Here is an 18,063-nt window from a genome sequence, read left to right as displayed (position 1 = left end):
GCCATGTGTCTAGCTTAAAATTGTGGGATTCTATTACTAAGGAAGAAAGGAGAATGGATGTTGGGGGATGATTCGTCATCTCTACCATCCTTCCTTCCAACCAACCAACCAAACAACCAACGTTTATTTGAGGAACTGCCCAATTTAGTAAGGGAGACAGATATGTAAATAACTAACTACAATACAGTGTGATGTGGAGTATAACAAAGGTTTTATTCAGAGTGCTGTGGGAGAACAGATGGAAGTGATCAACGGCAATCATAATCATCAATAACTACAATGGTCTGGCTGGGTTCTCAGTGCTACGCTCCCATTATTTTATTTGTCCACCTCCCTTTCTTTTCAGTGTGAGCTACAAACCCTCCTGCCTCACCATGTAACAGCTAACACTTGCAGTGGGCAGGCCACGTGCTGTTCTATGTTTCTCAGATACATTATCTCATAACAATCCTGTGAATAGGTACTATTATCATTCTCATTTATAGATGAAGAAACTGAGGCACGAGCCATAGAGCTGGGTTTTGGACCCAGATATTCTGGCTCCACAGCATACATGCTTAACCACTCTGCTAGCCTACCTTCCCTAAAACTGTTCATTCTCATTCCCTCCCCGAGCCTTCTCACCCGCAAATCTCCAGCCGACGACCTCCTTGCTTACTTCATTGTAATGACTGAGGTCATTGGTGGGACCTCTCTCCACTGCCGGACCAGCCTCCAACTGGCACCTCTTTCCTTGCCTCCTCCAGCAGTCCTGCCTCAGGGGTTGAGGCATCTGCCTTTCTGGTTAAAGCTGCTCATGTCCCTCAGTCCTAGGAAGGCAGTGGAGTGTAATGGTTTAAGAGCTGGCCTCTGCAGACAGACTGCACTAAGTTAATAAGTATCTGGTCTTAGGAAGTCACTTAGGTTCTCTAAGCCTTAGTTTTCTCGTCCGTGAGTAGGGGTGATACTAATGTGAGGAGTGAGCATATTGACTCATGTAAAGTGGTTATTATTCGTTCTCCTCCTATCTGGTCCTTGGATTACTGCCTCTCTCTTCTCTAGCTTGAATTGACTTCTCTTTACAGGTTGTATTAGTTACCTACGGCTGCTGTATTATTACAGCACAGTATTATAGCCACTAATTTAGTGGCATCCAATAATCCATATTTATTATCTTACATTTCTAGAGGTTGGAAGTCTGAACTGGGTTTCACTAGGCTAAAATCAAGGTGTTGGCAGGACTGACCCCTTTTGGAGTCTCTGGAAAGCATCCATTTTTTTACCTTTCCCAGTTTATAGAGGCTGTCCGCATTCCTTGGCTTGTAGCCCATTTCTGTCTTCAAAGCCAGCAGTGGCGGGTTGAGTCCTCACAGGCAATCACTCCAACCTTGATCCCATTGTCCCATCTGCTTCTCTGATTCTGACTTTCCTGCCTCCCTCTTTCACTTATAAGGACGCTTTTGATTAAAATGGACACAACTGGAGAGTGCAGGATCTCGTCTCACGACCCTTGATGGAATCATTTTTGCAAAGTCCTTTTTGCTGTGGAAGGTAACATATTCATAGGTTCTGGGAATTAGGACATGGACTTTGTTGGGTGGCCATTATTCTACCTACCCCTTGGGGATATGGCATGTGAGAACCATCCATATGTCCCTCCTTTTTCTCCCCCTCCAGCTCTACTGAGATACAATTGACAAATAACCAGATTATCCCTTTTTTGAAGGTACACTGTCTTCTTTCTTCCTTCCTTCTCAACCAAGCCCTTTGGAAGAGTTGTCTTGCCTAGTTTTCTCCACCTCGTGACAACCCCCTCCCATCTGCGTCTGCCCCCATACTCCACCAAACTGACTCTTGCCCTGATCACCAATGGCTTCCATATTGCCAAGTCAATGGACACCTTTCATTCTCAACTGGCTGCATTTTCCAGTTGGCTGCTCATTCCTGCTTGAGACCCTTTTTTGAGGATTTCATCCTTTTGTGGTCCCCTGTCTGCCTTTAGATGACTTCCTCTTGATTTTCCTCCTCTTCCTCTCTGGCTTAGACATGCCTGGGGCTATGCTGTCTCCACTGGCCCCTGAAATATCTGTGTTCCCCAGGGCTTTGCATCTTTGTTCCATTTCTCTTTTCCTGGGTGATCTTGTCTCACACTGCTGGTTTTAAATGCCACTTGCACAAAGATGACCAATTCCTGCTTGTGCTGTGCGGATCTCTGGCTCCTGGCTGGAAGTGTTGGTGAAGATTTTGCTTCCAGTAATCTCATAAGCTCCTCAATTTCTTTGGTCTTCTTTCAAGTAGACACAGTGAGAGAGCTACTTGAGGTACTGACTCGAGAACCATGAAGCCTGGGGCATTCATGCTTCTGTTCCAGACTGTGTGGCCTACTTCCATCAAGACACAGTGTGGGGCTTCCCTGGTGGCGCAGTGGTTAAGAATCTGCCTGTCAATGCAGGGGACACAGGTTCGAGCCCTGGTCCAGGAAGATCCCACGTGCCACGGAGCAACTAAGCCTGTGCGCCACAACTACTGAGCCTGTGCTCTAGAGCCCATGAGCCACAACTACTGAGCCCACACGCCACAACTACTGAAGCCTGAGTGCCTAGAGCCTGTGCTCTGCAACAAGAGAAGCCACTGCAATGAGAAGCCCGCGCACTGCTGCGAAGAGTAGCCTCTGCTCGCTGCAACTAGAGAAAGCCCACGCGCAGCAACGAGGACCCAACGCAGACAAAAAAAAAAAAAAGATACAGTGTGATCTTCTCAGGACCCCTCAGAGGACAGTGAAAGGCACAGACCCAGTGATGACAAAGGACAGCTCCATGTTTCATGGGGGTAACAGAAAAGCAAATAGGGAAGGCAGATCTTCACTAATGTATTTATTGGGGCAAGCCCCAGCTTTACCTGTGTGGTTTGCAATTGCTGGAGCGCCGAAGGAGCCAGAGGCTAACTGGAGCTCAAAGCACAAAAATATTTAAAGGGAGCCAAAGGGCACCCTGACAGTTCAGTTAGACATACAAAACTCTCACCAGAAACAGAGCAATGCAACCAAACCGTGGGACCGCCTCCAAATGCAAGAAGACAGCTGAGGGAGGGATGGTAGGAGGATGGCCTCGGGGCAGTCAGGGGGCTCACAGAAGAGGAGGGGGCTTGAGCAGGGAACCAACAGGCAGTGAGGGGGAGGAAGGCCATGTCAGTCAGGGGAATAGCACGTGCAGAGGCTGAAGTCAGGGCCAGTATAATCTACTTAGGGAGCAAGGAGGGTTCAAGGGAGATGAGGTCAGAGAGGACTGCATCCAGAGTAAATGCTAGCACAGGAAGCCTGGGCTTTATCTTGTTGGCAATGGGGAGCAATGGAAGGGTTTTGAGCAGGGGAATGGGTTGGGCAGAGGTCAGCTTTAGAAAGACTACTCCAGTGCTGGGTGGATTGGTGAGGGAATGTTGGGCCCCAGATCTTAAAATATGCATAGGTATAATTTTACAAGGTATAATTTTTAAAAGGTATAATTTCATTTTATTTTATTCAAAAAATTATTTTATTATTATTTCTTATTGAAGTGTAATTGACCTAAAACACTATGTAGTGTCAGGTGCACAAATTCAATATTTCTATACATTATTCAATGACCACCACGATAAGTCTAGTTACCATCTGTCACCGTATAAAGTGACTACGATATTCCAGACTATATTACTCATGCTGTACATTTCATCCCTGTGACTTATTTATTTTGTAGCTGGAAGTTTGTCCCTCTTAATCTCCCTCACCTATTTCACTCATCCCCCACCTGCAAAGTATAATTTTAGAGAGAGGAGGTACCTTGGCATTGGTACTGGTTCATTCCTGTCATTTTATAGCATATATGTGTGTGTGTTTATATATAATATATATTCATATATATCATATAATGTATTTTATATACACACATACATATATACGTACTAGATGGCCCAAGTGGAGGCCCAGGTGGAGGGTGAGTGACCTCCCAAAGGCACATAGCAACAAGGCCAGCGTTAGAACTCCGGTCTGCCTCGCAGTCTTCTGCTCTTCTTCTGTGCTATTCTGAGTGAAGGCAGCAGTGTCCGAAAGGAGGTTGATCCAATAGTCAAGGAAAGAGAGATGCAGGTCCCGACCAGGGCAGGACAGGGCAGGTGCCAAGGTGAAGACCACATGGGAGGCAATGTGGATATGTTCCTGCTTTCTCTTCCTCTGGGTGGGGGTTGGGACATAGGGCTGGCTGGGGACTGCACATGAGTGCATCTCTCTTTCCTGGGTCCTGCAGCATCCTTCTGGGCCTGGTTTCTATGGCAACGGGCTCCCAGCAGGCAGCCCGCCAGCTGGAGGGAAGCAGGCAGGCAAGGCAGGCAGGGAGAGAAGGCCCAGGCAGCATGAGGAAGGCTAAAGTTGTGAGGGGGTGGAGTCTTCTGGGAAGCAGGAGGAGCCCCTAAATCTGGCCCCCCAAATCCCTCTCTCTTCTGACCATATGAGGGTGGAGGTAGCTTAGGACACATGGGCTTTTCTTTCATGGTCCTTGAATTTCCAGACCTCAAACGTCTGTTCACCTCTCCCTGCCACCCTCACATCTCCTGACTCTCTCTCCTTTAAGTATTATCTATTATCTGACCCCAACCTCATGCGCCTCAGGGAGCACTTACCTCTTCATAGAAAAGAGCCCTCACTCTGATTGAACTCAGTGGGGAGGGGGAGAACAAGGTCAACTGACGTTCTGTTTTGCATAAGATTTGCATATTGTTAACTCAAAGACAAGAAATTTCCAGGCCCTGTGTCATTCCTGCCAACAACTTAATTCAGCTCCACTGGCACCGGCTGACTGTGTCTGGCCAGGCTCCGTGCTGAGCCATGGGGTCCCTAGAGGAGAAGTCCTCCCAGCTGCAGCCCACCCCTTCTCGCCAGCTGCTCCAAGGCAGTTCTTCCTGATGTTCTAGCAGCTGGCGTGGTGGGAAGTTCTTGGGCTGTGGAGCGTGGCAGCCCTGGGTCCAGATCTTGGCTCTGCTGTTTTGCAGCTGGGTGACTGTGGGCCTCTCTGTGCTATAGTTTATTCATCTCTCCATAGGACTGAGGATATACCCGTACAGCTGGTATGAGCTAGCGAAGACACGTTGTTTGTTAAAATGTTGAAATAATGCTGTGTTCATTGGTAAAGAGCCACCACCCTGGACCCTCCCCAGGCCCTTTTGGCCCACAATCCAGCTTCTGCGGGGTGATGCCCTAGCACTTTGGCTTTGTCCGTCTGATTGGTGTCTGCCAGCATCTGTTCTGCCCATGGAGTACAGGTGGTTAAATATTTTGAATATCACCCCTGTCCAGAACCGGTGCAACAGGTAGGTATGTTAGGTACCGACCCGTGGCAAGGACTGATACGTTTAAAGGTCGTGAATGAATGTCCATCACTTTGTAGGTTTCCTTTTGGCCTGGGGTGCGGGTGAGGGCTGGGATGAGACTGGGCAGGGGCAGAGATAACCGCCAGCTCTCTTACCAGGCGGGCGAGGTTCAAGCGCTCCAACAGTGTGACAGCCGGCGTGCAGGCCGACCTGGAGCTGGAGGGCCTGGCCGGCCTGGCCACCGTGGCCACAGAAGACAAGGCCCTGCAGTTCGGACGCTCCTTCCAGAGGCACGCCTCTGAGCCCCAGCCCGGGCCCCGGGCCCCCACCTACTCAGTCTTCCGCACGGTCCACACGCAGGGCCAGTGGGCCTACCGAGAGGGCTACCCACTGCCGTACGAGCCGCCGGCCACCGATGGGTCGCCCGGCCCTGCCCCTGCCCCTACCCCCGGCCCCGGGTCCGGGCGCCGTGACTCCTGGATGGAGCGCGGCTCACGTAGCCTCCCCGACTCAGGCCGCACGTCCCCCAGCCCACGGGATGGCGAGTGGTTCATCAAGATGCTGAGGGCGGAGGTGGAGAAGCTGGAGCACTGGTGCCAGCAGATGGAGCGCGAGGCGGAGGACTATGAACTGCCGGAGGAGAGTGAGTGAGGGGACTCCGGGCATGGAGGCATCATGGAGGTGGCGGCCACTACCGCGATGTGATAGGAGAGGCCTTTGGCTGGGCGTGACTGTGCCTTTCTCACAGTTTGGTCGTATGGCCCCAGACCTTGGTGGCTCCCATTGGCAGTAGGGCATGTTGGGAGCTCTTGGAAGGAAGCAGGGAGCAGCTTCAGAGGTCAGAGCTAGGACTGGGAAAGTGACCGGGTGAAAGGGCTGGGCCTCCTAGGAGATGGCTGCCAGCCCAAGTCCATGGGGATTGAGGGGACCCTATTCCCATCTGGGCTGGTGTGGGAATCCAGGTCTGATCCAGGTGTGAGACCAGGACTTCAGGCAGAGGGGGAGGCAGTGCACAGTGTCAGCTCACGTCTGAGGCCTAGGAGAAGGAGATTCAGCCAGGAAGACAGGGCCCTGCATGAGGGAGGACATGCCCTTCCCTGCAAGTCCAGGCTGAGGGGAGACACAGTCTTAACCGCAGAATCCCCAAGTTGATGGGATAGTGACTAGAAGACAAGAGTCATGCACGTGACATTATTTGGTAATTCTCAATGAGCCAAGGAGTCATATACTGACGAGTGACAAAGTTCTGCCAATGAGTGGTCACAGAGCTAGTGCCTGGCTAAGGCTATTGCGCTAGGCTGGCACTGCTTTCCATCTGTTCTCTGACATGGGAGGGAAGCGGACACAGGAGGATAAGCACTCAAGAAGTGTAGATCGTATGAAAGAAGAAACATCAGTGTCTGGGGAGACAGTCTTCTTGGTGAAGTGGGATAGGAGCTGCTTGTTAAGACCTTGAGGATGGGATGGGGAGGGGGCCGGAGGAGACAGATGGATAGACGGTGCCAGATAACAGAGGGGTCAGTCATTCAGGGCAGACTTCCTGAAGGCTGGGTAAGGAGAGGCATCTTTCCTCTCCCCGCATCTCCTTTTGCTCTCCAGTCCTGGAGAAGATCCGCAGTGCCGTGGGCAGCACACAACTTCTCCTGTCCCAGAAGGTTCAGCAGTTCTTCCGGCTGTGTCAGCAAAGCATGGTGAGTGCCCATGGCACAGAGCCTATCAGGTGTGTGTACCTGGTAGGGGACTGGAGTGTGTGTGTGCCTGGAAGTGAGACCAGGTGTTTGTCTTGTCTTGTCTCCCTACCTCCCAATCCCCTCCGCACTCTCCCAGGTTGAGCTTCCTGACAGTGAGGGTGGGTTGGGCTTTTTCTGGTCCAAGCTGGGGCCCAGACCCTGCCGACTGACTGCCTCCCCTCTGTCTGCCTCCACTGCAGGACCCCACTGCGTTCCCCGTGCCCACCTTCCAGGACCTGGCGGGTTTCTGGGACCTCTTGCAGCTCTCTATCGAGGATGTTACCCTCAAGTTCCTGGAGCTACAGCAACTCAAGGCCAACAGCTGGAAACTCCTGGAGCCTAAGGTGGGGGGAGGTCCCTTCAAACGAAGAGTCCAGACCCTGGAAAATGCCCTTCCCCAGAGAGTGTGGGCGGGGGTGGGGGGAGAGGAAGGCAGGAGAAGAGACCCTGGGCAGCAAAGGTAGTCCTGAACAGGTAATGGTGACCCTCTTCGACCCTGCTCTTGGTCACTGCCCTCTGCTTGGTCCCACTGCTCATCACTGCCTGAGCTGCAAGAACCCTTTGGTGGCTCCAGCCACCTCGGACCAGCTGTCGTTTGAGGGAGCCAAACTAGAGCTTCCAGAAGGGCAGACTGGAAGGGCAGCTTGGACCTCGGCACAGAGGGGACCTTCAAGGTCCCCTCAGCCCTCATCTCACTAGACCTTGTCAGTGATGGGTCCCAGTAGCCTGGAACGTGAGCCCTCATTGCCTTGCCTGGGTCGGGGGAACTGCACTCCTCTGGACCAGGAGGGAGGGAACGGCTCCGCTCCCCGGGAGGGAGCGAACGTCTGATGCGAGTTGTGGAAAACGGCTCCACCAGGGGGCGCTCGAGTCCATCTCTTTAAAAAATGAAAAATGTGGGTTTGACCTTGGCAGAACAAGCACCCCTGGGGCTTCGGGTGCCGTCCCACGCTCTCAAGAACCGCTCTCACGAGTCAGAGGCGCGCGCTGTTAACTGTTCCGGGCCGCGGGGGCGCCGGTTGGGAAGTCGGGTGGGACCCGCCCCCAAACTAAGTGCCGCTCCCTCTGCCTGCAGGAGGAGAAGAAGGTCCCTCCGCCGATACCAAAGAAGCCCTTGCGGGGCCGGGGCGTGCCGGTGAAGGAGCGCTCCCTGGACTCGGTGGACCGGCAGCGGCAGGAAGCGCGCAAGCGGCTCTTGGCGGCCAAGCGCGCCGCCTCCTTCCGCCACAGCTCGGCCACCGAGAGCGCCGACAGCATCGAGATCTACATCCCCGAGGCCCAGACCAGGCTGTGACCGGCCCGGCCCGCCCAGCCCGGGCCCGGGCCCGCGGTTTTCTACCCGTACTGTACACCCAGCGTCGAGGTCACTGTGAACGCGGGCCGCCCCGTGCGCCCGCCCCGCCGGCACCGCACGCCCCGGCCCCTCCTGCCCGTCACGGTCTCGTGGGTTTTTTACCTTCCCGACCCCACGCGAAGGCGCCCGGGCTGGGCTGGGGGCCGTGCCTCTCCGCCCTGCGCTCCCACCGGGACCCCCCACCTTCCAGGTCTGACGCTTCGTCCCCACCTCCTCCCCACGGGCACCATCTCTGCCATTACTTACCCCACGGGCCAGGCCGGGCCGGGTCCCCCATCTGGGCTCTGCGTCCCTCCCACCCCGCGGGGCTGGGCTTCGTGGGGAATCAAGCTTCGTGGCTTTTTATGAAGAATCCCGAACCCCGCCTAGGAGCCCGCCCCACCCTCCCAGGGGCTCTACCCTCAGCCCTCAGCCCACCGGGCCCAGGGACCACAGTGGCTGGACCAACCCAGGACCAGGGTGCCTGGGCCTCTCCCCTTTCCCAGCTGCTGGGGAGGGGAGATGGGGGCTTCCCCTCACCACACCTGTGGCTGTTCCCACATCCCCTTGAGTATCCCAGGAAAAATAAAACGGCAGAACTGCACTCGAGCCAGCTGCTCTCTCCAGAAGAAGCCACCTCTGCCCGAGCAGGGGACAGGGGGTGGAGGGAGGAGAGGCCGGAGCCCAGGCTTTTGGTCTGGGGAGAGCGGGGTTGTCTGGGCCAGCTGGGGGAAAGGGGATTCGGCCCCCCGGGGTGGCGACAGAGGACCTGAGCCCTCCTGGAGGGGCCCGGGTGGGTTGAAGGGGCCCGGGTGGGGGTGAAGAGGCCTGTCTTCCGATTCCTCCTAGTTTAGTCCGGTTCCCTTTCTGCCTTCCAGTTCCCCAGGTTTCGCCCAGAGAGGGAAGCCCAGAGCCCAATGCCTGGCACACAGCGTGTGCTCCATAAACAGGAGGGCTGCTGTTCTTCGATATGGGCAAATATTGGTTTCCTTTTCCCTAAGGGGCCAGTGTTCTTTCCGCTCCAGAAAACTTCAATTCTGTGCTGTCATGTTTTCTGATGCCTCCTGTGCATGGGTACATTGATGGGGAACAAGAGAGAGAACAGAACTTTCCTGGGAAGCTCAGTGGCATCCCAAACCTACTAGTGATGGCTAATATTTATTGGATGCTTGCTGAGGGTCAGGCAAGATGCGGGTGCTTTACATGAACATAGCTCATCCTTACAATAGATGAGAAAGCTGAAGCCCAGGAGAGGTCAAGTGCCCTGGCCAAAGTCACAGGCCGGCCTAAGAGTGGTGGATCCAAGTCTGTCTAATGTAAATCCTGAGCGTTTAGCTCTACAGCCTTTTGAGCTCAGAAAGAGTTGAATGGCAGCTTCTACCCACAAAGCCCTCTCTCCAGTCTTTGCGCTGATGTGGCCCTCTGAGGCAGGATGAAGAACCTTCCAAAAGGGTTGACTGCTCTTCTGGGCCACACTGGACTAGCCAGTTCTTCTCATTCATTTATTCAGCAAATATTTATCAAGAACCACTGTTGGCCCTGTCCAGCACCTGAAGATAGCTCTGAACAAGTTACTTTCTGCTCTTATGGTGCTAACAGCCATATGGGAGAAACAGACAAGTGAGTAAGCAGTTACATTATAAGGGTGAGTGCTGGAAAGATGACTAGGGATTAGCCACTGACAGAGGGCGAGGGCTGGGAAGAATGTTCACGATCAGAGAACAGCTGTGCAGAGGCTTGGAGGAGAAAGAGGTATTGGGAGTGCAGAGGCTTGATCCTGCTGGGCTTTTGGGTCAATTTGAGGAAGGTGGGCCTGGGTCCTGAGGGCCACGGGGAGCCACAGAAGGGTTTTGAACAAGAGAGTGGCATGAACAGATATTTTACAGGCTGGTCTGGAAGACCACCTGAAAAGCAAGAGGTCATATTCCCACACACTCATTTGAGACCACTGGGAGGTGAAGAGGGCTCCCGTGCGACCCGAATTCCCAAAAGTGAATCAGCCTGGAGCTGATCCCAAACAGATTCCTGGGCCCTGTGCAAGACTTAGTGAATAGAGTCTTTGCTCTCAGATGAGTTTTTTTGGCTTATTTATTTATTTTGGCTGCGTTGGGTTTTCGTTGCTGCGCGTGGGCTTTCTCTAGTTGTGGTGAGCGGGGGCTACTCTTCCCTGTGGTGCACAGGCTTCTCATTGCGGTGGCTTCTTGTTGCAGAGCACAGGCTCTAGGCACACGGGCTCAGTAGTTGTGGCTTGTGGGCTCTAGAGCGCAGGCTTAGTAGTTGTGGCACATGGGCTTAGTTGCTCCGTGGCATGTGGGCTCTTCCTGGACCAGGGCTCGAACCCGTGTCCCCTGCATTGGCAGGCAGATTCTTAACCACTGCACCATTTTGATGGCAGCCAGGTTTGGGAATACTGAAATGGATGACTCAAAGTTTCAACTAGAAATGTTCATATGTCTGTTTCCCCCAGATTTGCAAAGTGGGGGCACTGGCTGAGTGACTTTATCATCCTGAGGTTCAGTTTTCTCACCTCGAAAATGGGGACCTGGGAGAGGTTTGAACTAGACAATACTCAGAGCAATCCTATGAAGCAGGTATTGTTATCACCCCCAATTTACAGATGAGAAAACCGAGGCTTGGAGAGGTTCAACAACTTAGCCCAAATCACGAAGCCAGGAAGTAGCTGAGTCCAAGTGTAACCTCTACATTATATAGCTTTTTATGGGTCTCTGTGTTTTCCCAGAAACTGGGCCAGGCTTGCCGGGACCATGAGGTATATGGGAATGGACACGGGAGAGATGGGTAGCGTCTGAGACTGTGTGGGCATCCTGCTACAGACGTGATGTCTAAAATCTCCCCGTGTGGGGCTGATGTAGGGGGCGTGTGGGGAGTCTCCTCAGGGTATTGTGGCTCAGGTAGTTGTGCTGGGCTCCATGGACACGTGAAGGATTAGATCCAGTCCCTGTGCCTGAGTTGCTCCCATCTGGCCACAGCAAGGCACATAAACACAAAGTTATGGTACAAAGGGAGGCCTGCTCTCCCAGAGGGGCTGAAGAGACCAGAGGAGGGAGCCTCTAGCAGCCGGCGAGTCTAGGAAACCTTTCTGCGAGAGGAGCCTTTTGAACTGGGTCTTGCAGGATGAATTAGAGTTTTGTAGTCAGGGATGAGGAGGGAAGACATTCATTTCAGGCAAAAGGACCAGTTTAGGCAAAGGCATGGAATGCTATGTGTGTGTGGGATGATGGGAAGAGCAGAGACTGGAGAGAGGTGACAAGCTAGGATGGGCAGAGGGGAAATAAAGGAGATGTGGCTGGAAGGGAGCCATGGGTTTAAGCTGGAGAGTCCATGGTTTTATTTAAGTGTTTGAAAGACTTTTTGGCCAACAGAATAGAAATGGACTGGAGGAGGCAATGGAAGGCAGAGAGACCATTGAAGGAGTTGCCAAGGTGGTCCAGGTAAGAGATGATGATGAATTTGAGAGACATTCAGGAGGCATAGGTGCTATAAACTGGATCTGGGGAATAATGCAGAGGTGAAGAGGCCTTGAAGATGTCACTCAGGTTTTTGACTTGGTGAGTAAGTAATGCCATAAAGGGACATGGGACATTACAGAAGGAGGAGTAAATTTGAGGAATACTAAACATAGTGGTGATCAATTACCAAGCACTTAGAAGGTGCCATACACTGTAAATGCTAAGCATTTTATACACATTAGGTGATTTAGTACAGAACAACCGAAGGGGGGTGGGTACTATTATTGTCTTTTTTAAAACAATGAGTGTAAACAGCTTTTCTGAGATTAGCAGGCAGCAGGGTCAGAACTTGAACCCACAACTCTCTGCTTCCTAAATCTGTACCCTGCAGCCGCACTCAGTTCTGCCTGACAGAACTGCTAGCCACTACTTGAGATTAGCTCAAGGGCAGGTTCCTCTGGGGAGCCTTCCCTGATTCTTCCTGGGGCTCCTTCTCTGTGCTACTTGTGCATGCTCCCGTCATCACATTTCTCACACTCTCTCGACATTTTGTAGACCCCTCTGCTTCCCCATTAGTCAGACAACTCTTGGGGGAAAACATGGTCCCAGTCATTTTTGCATCCCCAATGCCTAGCACATGTTAATTGGCTGACTGAATGCTTGTTATTCTAGGCAATTCTGTTCCCTTGTCCTCCCTCAGTGAACACGTTCTGCTAATAATGGTTTCGTACACATTTCTTTATTCTTTATCTGTTCCTTTTTCTCCACCTCCATTGTCAGAGCTTAGCATTGAGATCTTTGAGATCATAAAGCAAGGGTATCTACCCTGATAATGCAATCTAGGAGGCTTCCTACCAAGGTGTCCCTTGAGCTTGAAAAACAAGACAGAGCTACTTTGGTAAAGAAAGGTGGGAAGGGCACTCCAGGTAGATGAAAAAGCGTAAGTAAAGGCACAGAGGTGTGAAACGGTTTGGTCTGCATGGGGGAATAGGAGGGGTTTAGTATGTGTTACTAAAGGTAAATAAGTACGCCTGCCTGAGACTAGTGGAATGAAGGTGGAAAGACAGGGCTAGGCGGGCGTGTTATGGAGCTTAAGCTTTGGTGTTTTTTTTTCTATATGTGATAAAGTAGACATCTGTACAGGGCGCAGTGGGGACACAGAGGAGGCAGTGAATACTTGCACCTAAGGGGTCAAGTAAGACAGGTTTTACTATATTTCAATTATTTGTATACTAACAGTAGTACCATTTATTTCCCTGCTTGTTATGTGCCAGCACAGCACTTTGCATACATTGTCTCATCAGCTCTCACAACATCCTGTGAAATAGGTGTTATTACCTCTATGCATAAGAAGGAAAGGAGGCTCAGGCAGATTGACAATGTTCCCAAGGTCAGGCTGCTAGAAAGCTAGCCCAGACGGAAGAGTTCTTAAGAGTTCTAGATTTTACTCTGCTGAGACCTTCTTGAGGTCAAGGATCATGTTTTTTATTTTTCTGTGCCCAGACCAAGGTCTTAGAAGAAGCCTAATAAACATCAGTTGAATACATGAATGCGTGACCTTCCACTTTCTCCGCGCGGAAGCCCGTGATGATGTCTCTGGGAAACCTCCTGTCCGGGAGGGGGCGCTGTACCCTTCTTAGCGCAGCGCGGCCCGCTGCGGAGCCCTAGCTTCCTCAGGCCTTTGGCTCTGGAGCTCAGCCAATCCCTGCGCTCCGAGGGAGCCGTCGCCGGGGGGCGGGGTCCGGGGCGAGGGCCCGCGGGCCGCTGGGAGTGGCGGCTTTGGTTCTCCGCGAGCGCGGGCCGATCGCGGGCGGAGGGCTGGGGCCGGACGGCGAGGTGTGAGCTGAGGCACGGGTGAGCACTTGTCCCGGCAGGCAGTTCCTACCCCCGAGCGGCTGCTGGGCCGCCCGTAGCTGTGGCGACGGCTGGTGGCCTTGACCTCTGAGTTAGGGGAAGGGAGATGGCGCGCGTCCGCTGCGGCCCTGGCCAGGCTAGACTGCTCCCTCTCTTCCCTGGGCTCGGCGTGGGAGTCTGAGCGCCCTGCAGACATTCTGCAGCCGGGGCTTCTCGGCCTTAGGCACGTGGGTGAGGACAGACCAGATGAGGCCGTGAGCGTGGTGGGATAGGGGCAGGGGACCGGGAACCTAGAGGAGGGAGAAGGGCAGACCCTTGGACCCTGACCTCCTTGCGCTCTCATCCCCGGACCGGGCTCAGTAACAGTCGGAATGAATTCTTCCACCCAGTTAGGTCTCCTCTGCCCTTGTTAGCAGTTCGCAAATCTCGGACTGCGGCTTTGCGTCTCCTTGGGCCTACGAGGCCCCCGGCACAAGGGCAGGTTTCCCGGCAACCTTTACCGTTTGACCTTCACCGGACGCTCAGGCTCCTTCAGTGCGGGGCTGGAAATATTTGCCACCTTTGCCTCTTTCGTTTTGACACCCTGGAGATGACTTGTTAGAGTATCTAGCTTCTTGTAATCAGCAAAGGCACCTGCTGTGTTCCTGCCGCCTTTCGAGGGCGGGTGGTTGGATGACTGCGGTGGTTTTACACAATTGAGTTGCTTGAGCTCATTCATTCACCAGACTTTTTGAGCGCTTAATGCCGGGCGTGGTGGGAGAGGTGGGGGATGAATAGGGCACAGTGGGGACGCACAAACATGGGCCTTGCCCTCTTGGAGGGTAAAGTGCTTTGAGAAATGCAGACAAATGGGGTAGGCCAGCCCAATGTGTGACACAGAGAAAGTGGTTATAAATGTTGAATAAATGAAAGGATTAAGTTATTTGGGAATGATTAGAATGTGAACCCGACCACAGAGGGAGACCTCGGGCTGCAAGTGAGAGATAATATTAGTTGTGGACTCATGCTTCATGTATTTGAAGACAGATTGGAAATCTGAGTGGAGAATTGCTGTTTAGGAAAAGTGTTTACTTATAGAGAACTTGCTTACAGGTAGGAAAGAAAATGAAGTATTAGGTTTGAGATTCTTCAAGGGTGCCTCTTTTAACAACTCCTAAATCTTGTAATTTCACAAATCTCTGAGTGTAATCTTAGAGTTTGCAAAAAGGGAAGCTCTTCTAGGTAGTGAAATGCCAAGCTGATGGGAAAAAAGTTCAGTAAGTTCTCCTCAAGTCCAGGATTTGGACAGAAACCATACACCTATTTGCAGTGTGTTCTTTCCAGTAGAAGGAGCATAGGTGTTGAAGTTGGAGAGGCCTGGGTTCAAGTCAATGTCTCTATCACTTCTGGTGATCTTGGGCAAGTTAAGCTTATGTCCCTGAGCCTTTGTGGCCTTCAACAAAAATCTGGGCTAATAATTCCTACCTCAGAGGTGTTGTGAAGATCAGATGATGACTAGTGTGTTAACTGTCCAGCATAGTGCCTGGTGCTAAGACAGGGACTCAGAGGGCAGTCTTGGAGCTACTGCAGCTTTTTCCTTGGTGATGGTCCATTATAGTCTTGGGTCCACAAAATGTTGGGGCTCTTCCAGAGAGAATTGGAACCAAAGGGAGGGGGAGAGAGTCACCTTATCTTTGGTGAGGTTCAGACCAGAGATAGCTAGATTGGAGAAATACCTGCAGGGGCACAAAAGGAATGATCTTTCATTTGAGACTTCTGGGCACGTTACTTAACCCTCTGGTCATGCCAGCTACATCAAGAGAGTGGACATGCGGATTAAAGGAGATAGTATATATAAAGAGCTTAGCCCAAGGTCTGGCATGTAATAAGTGCTCAATAAATGGAGCTATCACTATTATGATAATTGTGAATAGTCTTTGATAATTGTTAATAATGATAATAATCATTTGAGAGTAAATGGCTGAGAGTGACCCAATTTGTGTGTTTTTACATTATCCTGGTGTTGCCTTACTTAATTTCTGGAAGGCCTGGGGTCATTCCACTTCTTTGTTTTTCTACTTCTTGTACAGTAGGTTTTTAACATAGAATTTTCAAGTTCTAGTGTGTTCAGAGTATGTATAATGGGCTGGTGATATTTTTAGGAGCTTATTATGCAAATACAAGGATATGGCTTTGGTTGAAGAGAGTGTATTTTGAAAGGGGTTTGGCAAGCAGATTTGTAAGGAAGAGGTTTGTCTTGTTGGAAAAGTCAGGTTCAGAATAGGAAAAACCCATTGCCTTTATCTAAAATCCAGAGTGGTTGGGTAATGGTTTGGGGTTTTGGCTGCTTAAATACGTTGCTTCTTCTTTATGTGGGGCAGAGGAACTACTTCTCATTAACCTGGAGACAGGAGACTCACAGGGGTGCGCGTGGTGGGGAAAGGATGGCTGGCTCTGCTGATGGAGGAATTTTGTAGAGCAGAGAAAGGCTCTTACCCGCTCTTCGAATGTTGGCAAGTTGTGCAGGGAGGGCCTGGGGTCAACAGTAGGATTGAAGCTTTATTAGGTAAGGCTCAGAGGTCCTCTCGTGGGGAACGCTGCCATACGTGGTTGCGTAATTGTCAAAGAGCGTAGTACGTAAAAGAGATCCTTTCCCCCTTCCCTGACAATTGACCCTTCTGAAATTTCCTAGATTGTTTCAGAGACCCAACTGTTGCATAAAGCAAGGTGCCCTCTTGCATTGCTCTGCATGGGGTGGATGCTCAGTAAACTGTGCCAGGCTGCCTGGTGAGTGGAGAGCCCTGGTGGGTGGTCCGTGTTTGGTGGGAAGGGGTGCTGCTTCTCCCTAATGCGGCCTCCTGCTCTTCTGCAGATGTCATGTGGCCTGTGCTTTGGACCGTGGTGCGTACCTATGCTCCCTATGTCACCTTTCCCGTGGCCTTCGTGGTTGGGGCTGTGGGCTACCACCTGGAATGGTTCATCCGGGGGAAGGATCCCCAGCCTGTGGAGGAGGAGAAGAGCATCTCGGAGCGCCGGGAGGACCGCAAGCTGGATGAGCTGCTAGGCAAGGACCACACCCAGGTCGTGAGCCTTAAGGACAAGCTGGAATTTGCCCCTAAAGCTGTCCTGAACAGGAACCGCCCGGAGAAGAATTAATGGAGGACACGGGGCCCTATGGGTCCTTCTGGGGGCCAGGACTGGTCCTGCCACCATGTCGACCCAGCAACCAGAACCCACATCTGATTTGCTTTATTGCTTCTTCTGGCCCCTCCCGCCCCACACAGCCACACACGTACTGGCTGCTCTGCTGTGGCCAGGCAGACACACTGGTAGCTGAGGGGCCAGTGAAGAGGAAGGCCCGTGAGGGTTCTGGCCTGAAGGCTGCCTCTGCTGGATGGTGGCCACAGCTGCTCAGGCTTCTGCGCTGCTAGGTGCACCACTGGGAGGAGAGTGATGAAGTGAACATTGGCCGTCAGTCCCTGTGGGGAGGCAGTTTGGCCTCAGGTGGGAGTGGCTGGGATTGGGGTGATGCCTTTAAGAGGGGTACCTACATGCCTAGTTCTAGTTTGCACTGGGAAGAGTTCAGAAATCTCCCTCGCTCCCTTAACTAGCTTGCTCTGTCCTTTGTACGCATTCTCCCTGAAATCTTGTCCTGTCAGCTCAGGAAGGGGATTCCCCTGGGAAGGAAAGCAGTTTTCTGTTCTTGGGAGCCCAGGCTGTTCACCTTGGGGCAGGTGAATTTGCTTGAAAACAGTCACCGTCTTTCACCCCCACCCCGTCACTGTGTAGTGCAAAACTTGATTAAAGTGGCGTCTGAGAACCATTTTGATCTAATCCTGTCTTCCAGGTGGTGCTGGGGTCTCCTAGGAGCTATGCAAAGCAGGCATCTCCGGGTAGGATAAAATTGGCCTTTAACTAAGGACTTTGGGGCCCCGGAAGCTTTGTTTTACTAGCGTGGCTGCATTGGATCCTGGAGGCGGTGAGTCCTGGAGGCGCAGGTTCCCAAGGGCCTTTTTATCATGATGACATGAGGCTTATATACTTTCAAAGTCTACATTAAGAGTAGACCAGGGAGCTTAACAATTGCTATCAAATTTTCCAACTTCACACACACATGCACACATACTTTTCCCTATAAAAGTATATATGTACATTAAACTTGGTAGGAGTTTAAAAAAGGTTACCCACACTCTGAGGGCTCTAGTACAGATAAAATATTAACATTTTGGTATCTTTCACTAATTCTTGGACTAGTTCTTTTAGATACTACTGTACATTTAATTTTATATTCTTTTTTTACATAGTGTTTTCATATCGTAATCACTTTCCTATCTTATCACATGGTCTTCGTAATCCTAATTGTTTTCATTAGCTGTATAAT

The 18,063-nt window shown here is 51.7% G+C and overlaps 2 protein-coding genes across 3 annotated transcripts in view; both read left to right on the top strand.

Annotated features, from left to right (window-relative positions):
* Positions 1 to 8,988, top strand: part of DLGAP3 (DLG associated protein 3) — a 61,199-nt gene extending 52,211 nt beyond the window's left edge. Inside the window, exons 9-12 of the mRNA XM_082613941.1 lie at positions 5,475 to 5,959; positions 6,916 to 7,007; positions 7,247 to 7,390; positions 8,122 to 8,988. Coding sequence (XP_082470067.1) covers positions 5,475 to 5,959; positions 6,916 to 7,007; positions 7,247 to 7,390; positions 8,122 to 8,340 — 940 coding nt within the window. The 3' untranslated portion in view covers positions 8,341 to 8,988. The remainder of the gene's footprint in view (positions 1 to 5,474; positions 5,960 to 6,915; positions 7,008 to 7,246; positions 7,391 to 8,121) is intronic.
* Positions 8,989 to 13,568: 4,580 nt separating this feature from the next.
* Positions 13,569 to 17,505, top strand: SMIM12 (small integral membrane protein 12). 2 transcript variants are annotated; one of them, XM_082616146.1, is made up of 3 exons: positions 13,569 to 13,703; positions 16,375 to 16,469; positions 16,555 to 17,505. In XM_082616146.1, the coding sequence occupies exon 3, from the start codon at positions 16,560 to 16,562 to the stop codon at positions 16,836 to 16,838; it is 279 nt and encodes a 92-aa protein (XP_082472272.1). In that variant the 5' UTR covers positions 13,569 to 13,703; positions 16,375 to 16,469; positions 16,555 to 16,559; the 3' UTR covers positions 16,839 to 17,505. The 2 variants fall into 2 exon arrangements, with proteins under 2 accessions (XP_082472272.1, XP_082472271.1); XM_082616145.1 differs by lacking the exon at positions 16,375 to 16,469 and having other exon boundaries at positions 13,597 to 13,703.
* Positions 17,506 to 18,063: the final 558 nt, after the last annotated feature.

This window comes from Mesoplodon mirus, assembly GCF_964341445.2.
Source record: "Mesoplodon mirus genome assembly, chromosome: 3".
In the NCBI taxonomy this organism is placed as follows: Eukaryota; Metazoa; Chordata; class Mammalia; order Artiodactyla; family Ziphiidae; genus Mesoplodon; species Mesoplodon mirus.
Note: the sequence above shows the minus strand (reverse complement) of the source record. Positions and strands in the feature narration are given on the sequence as shown.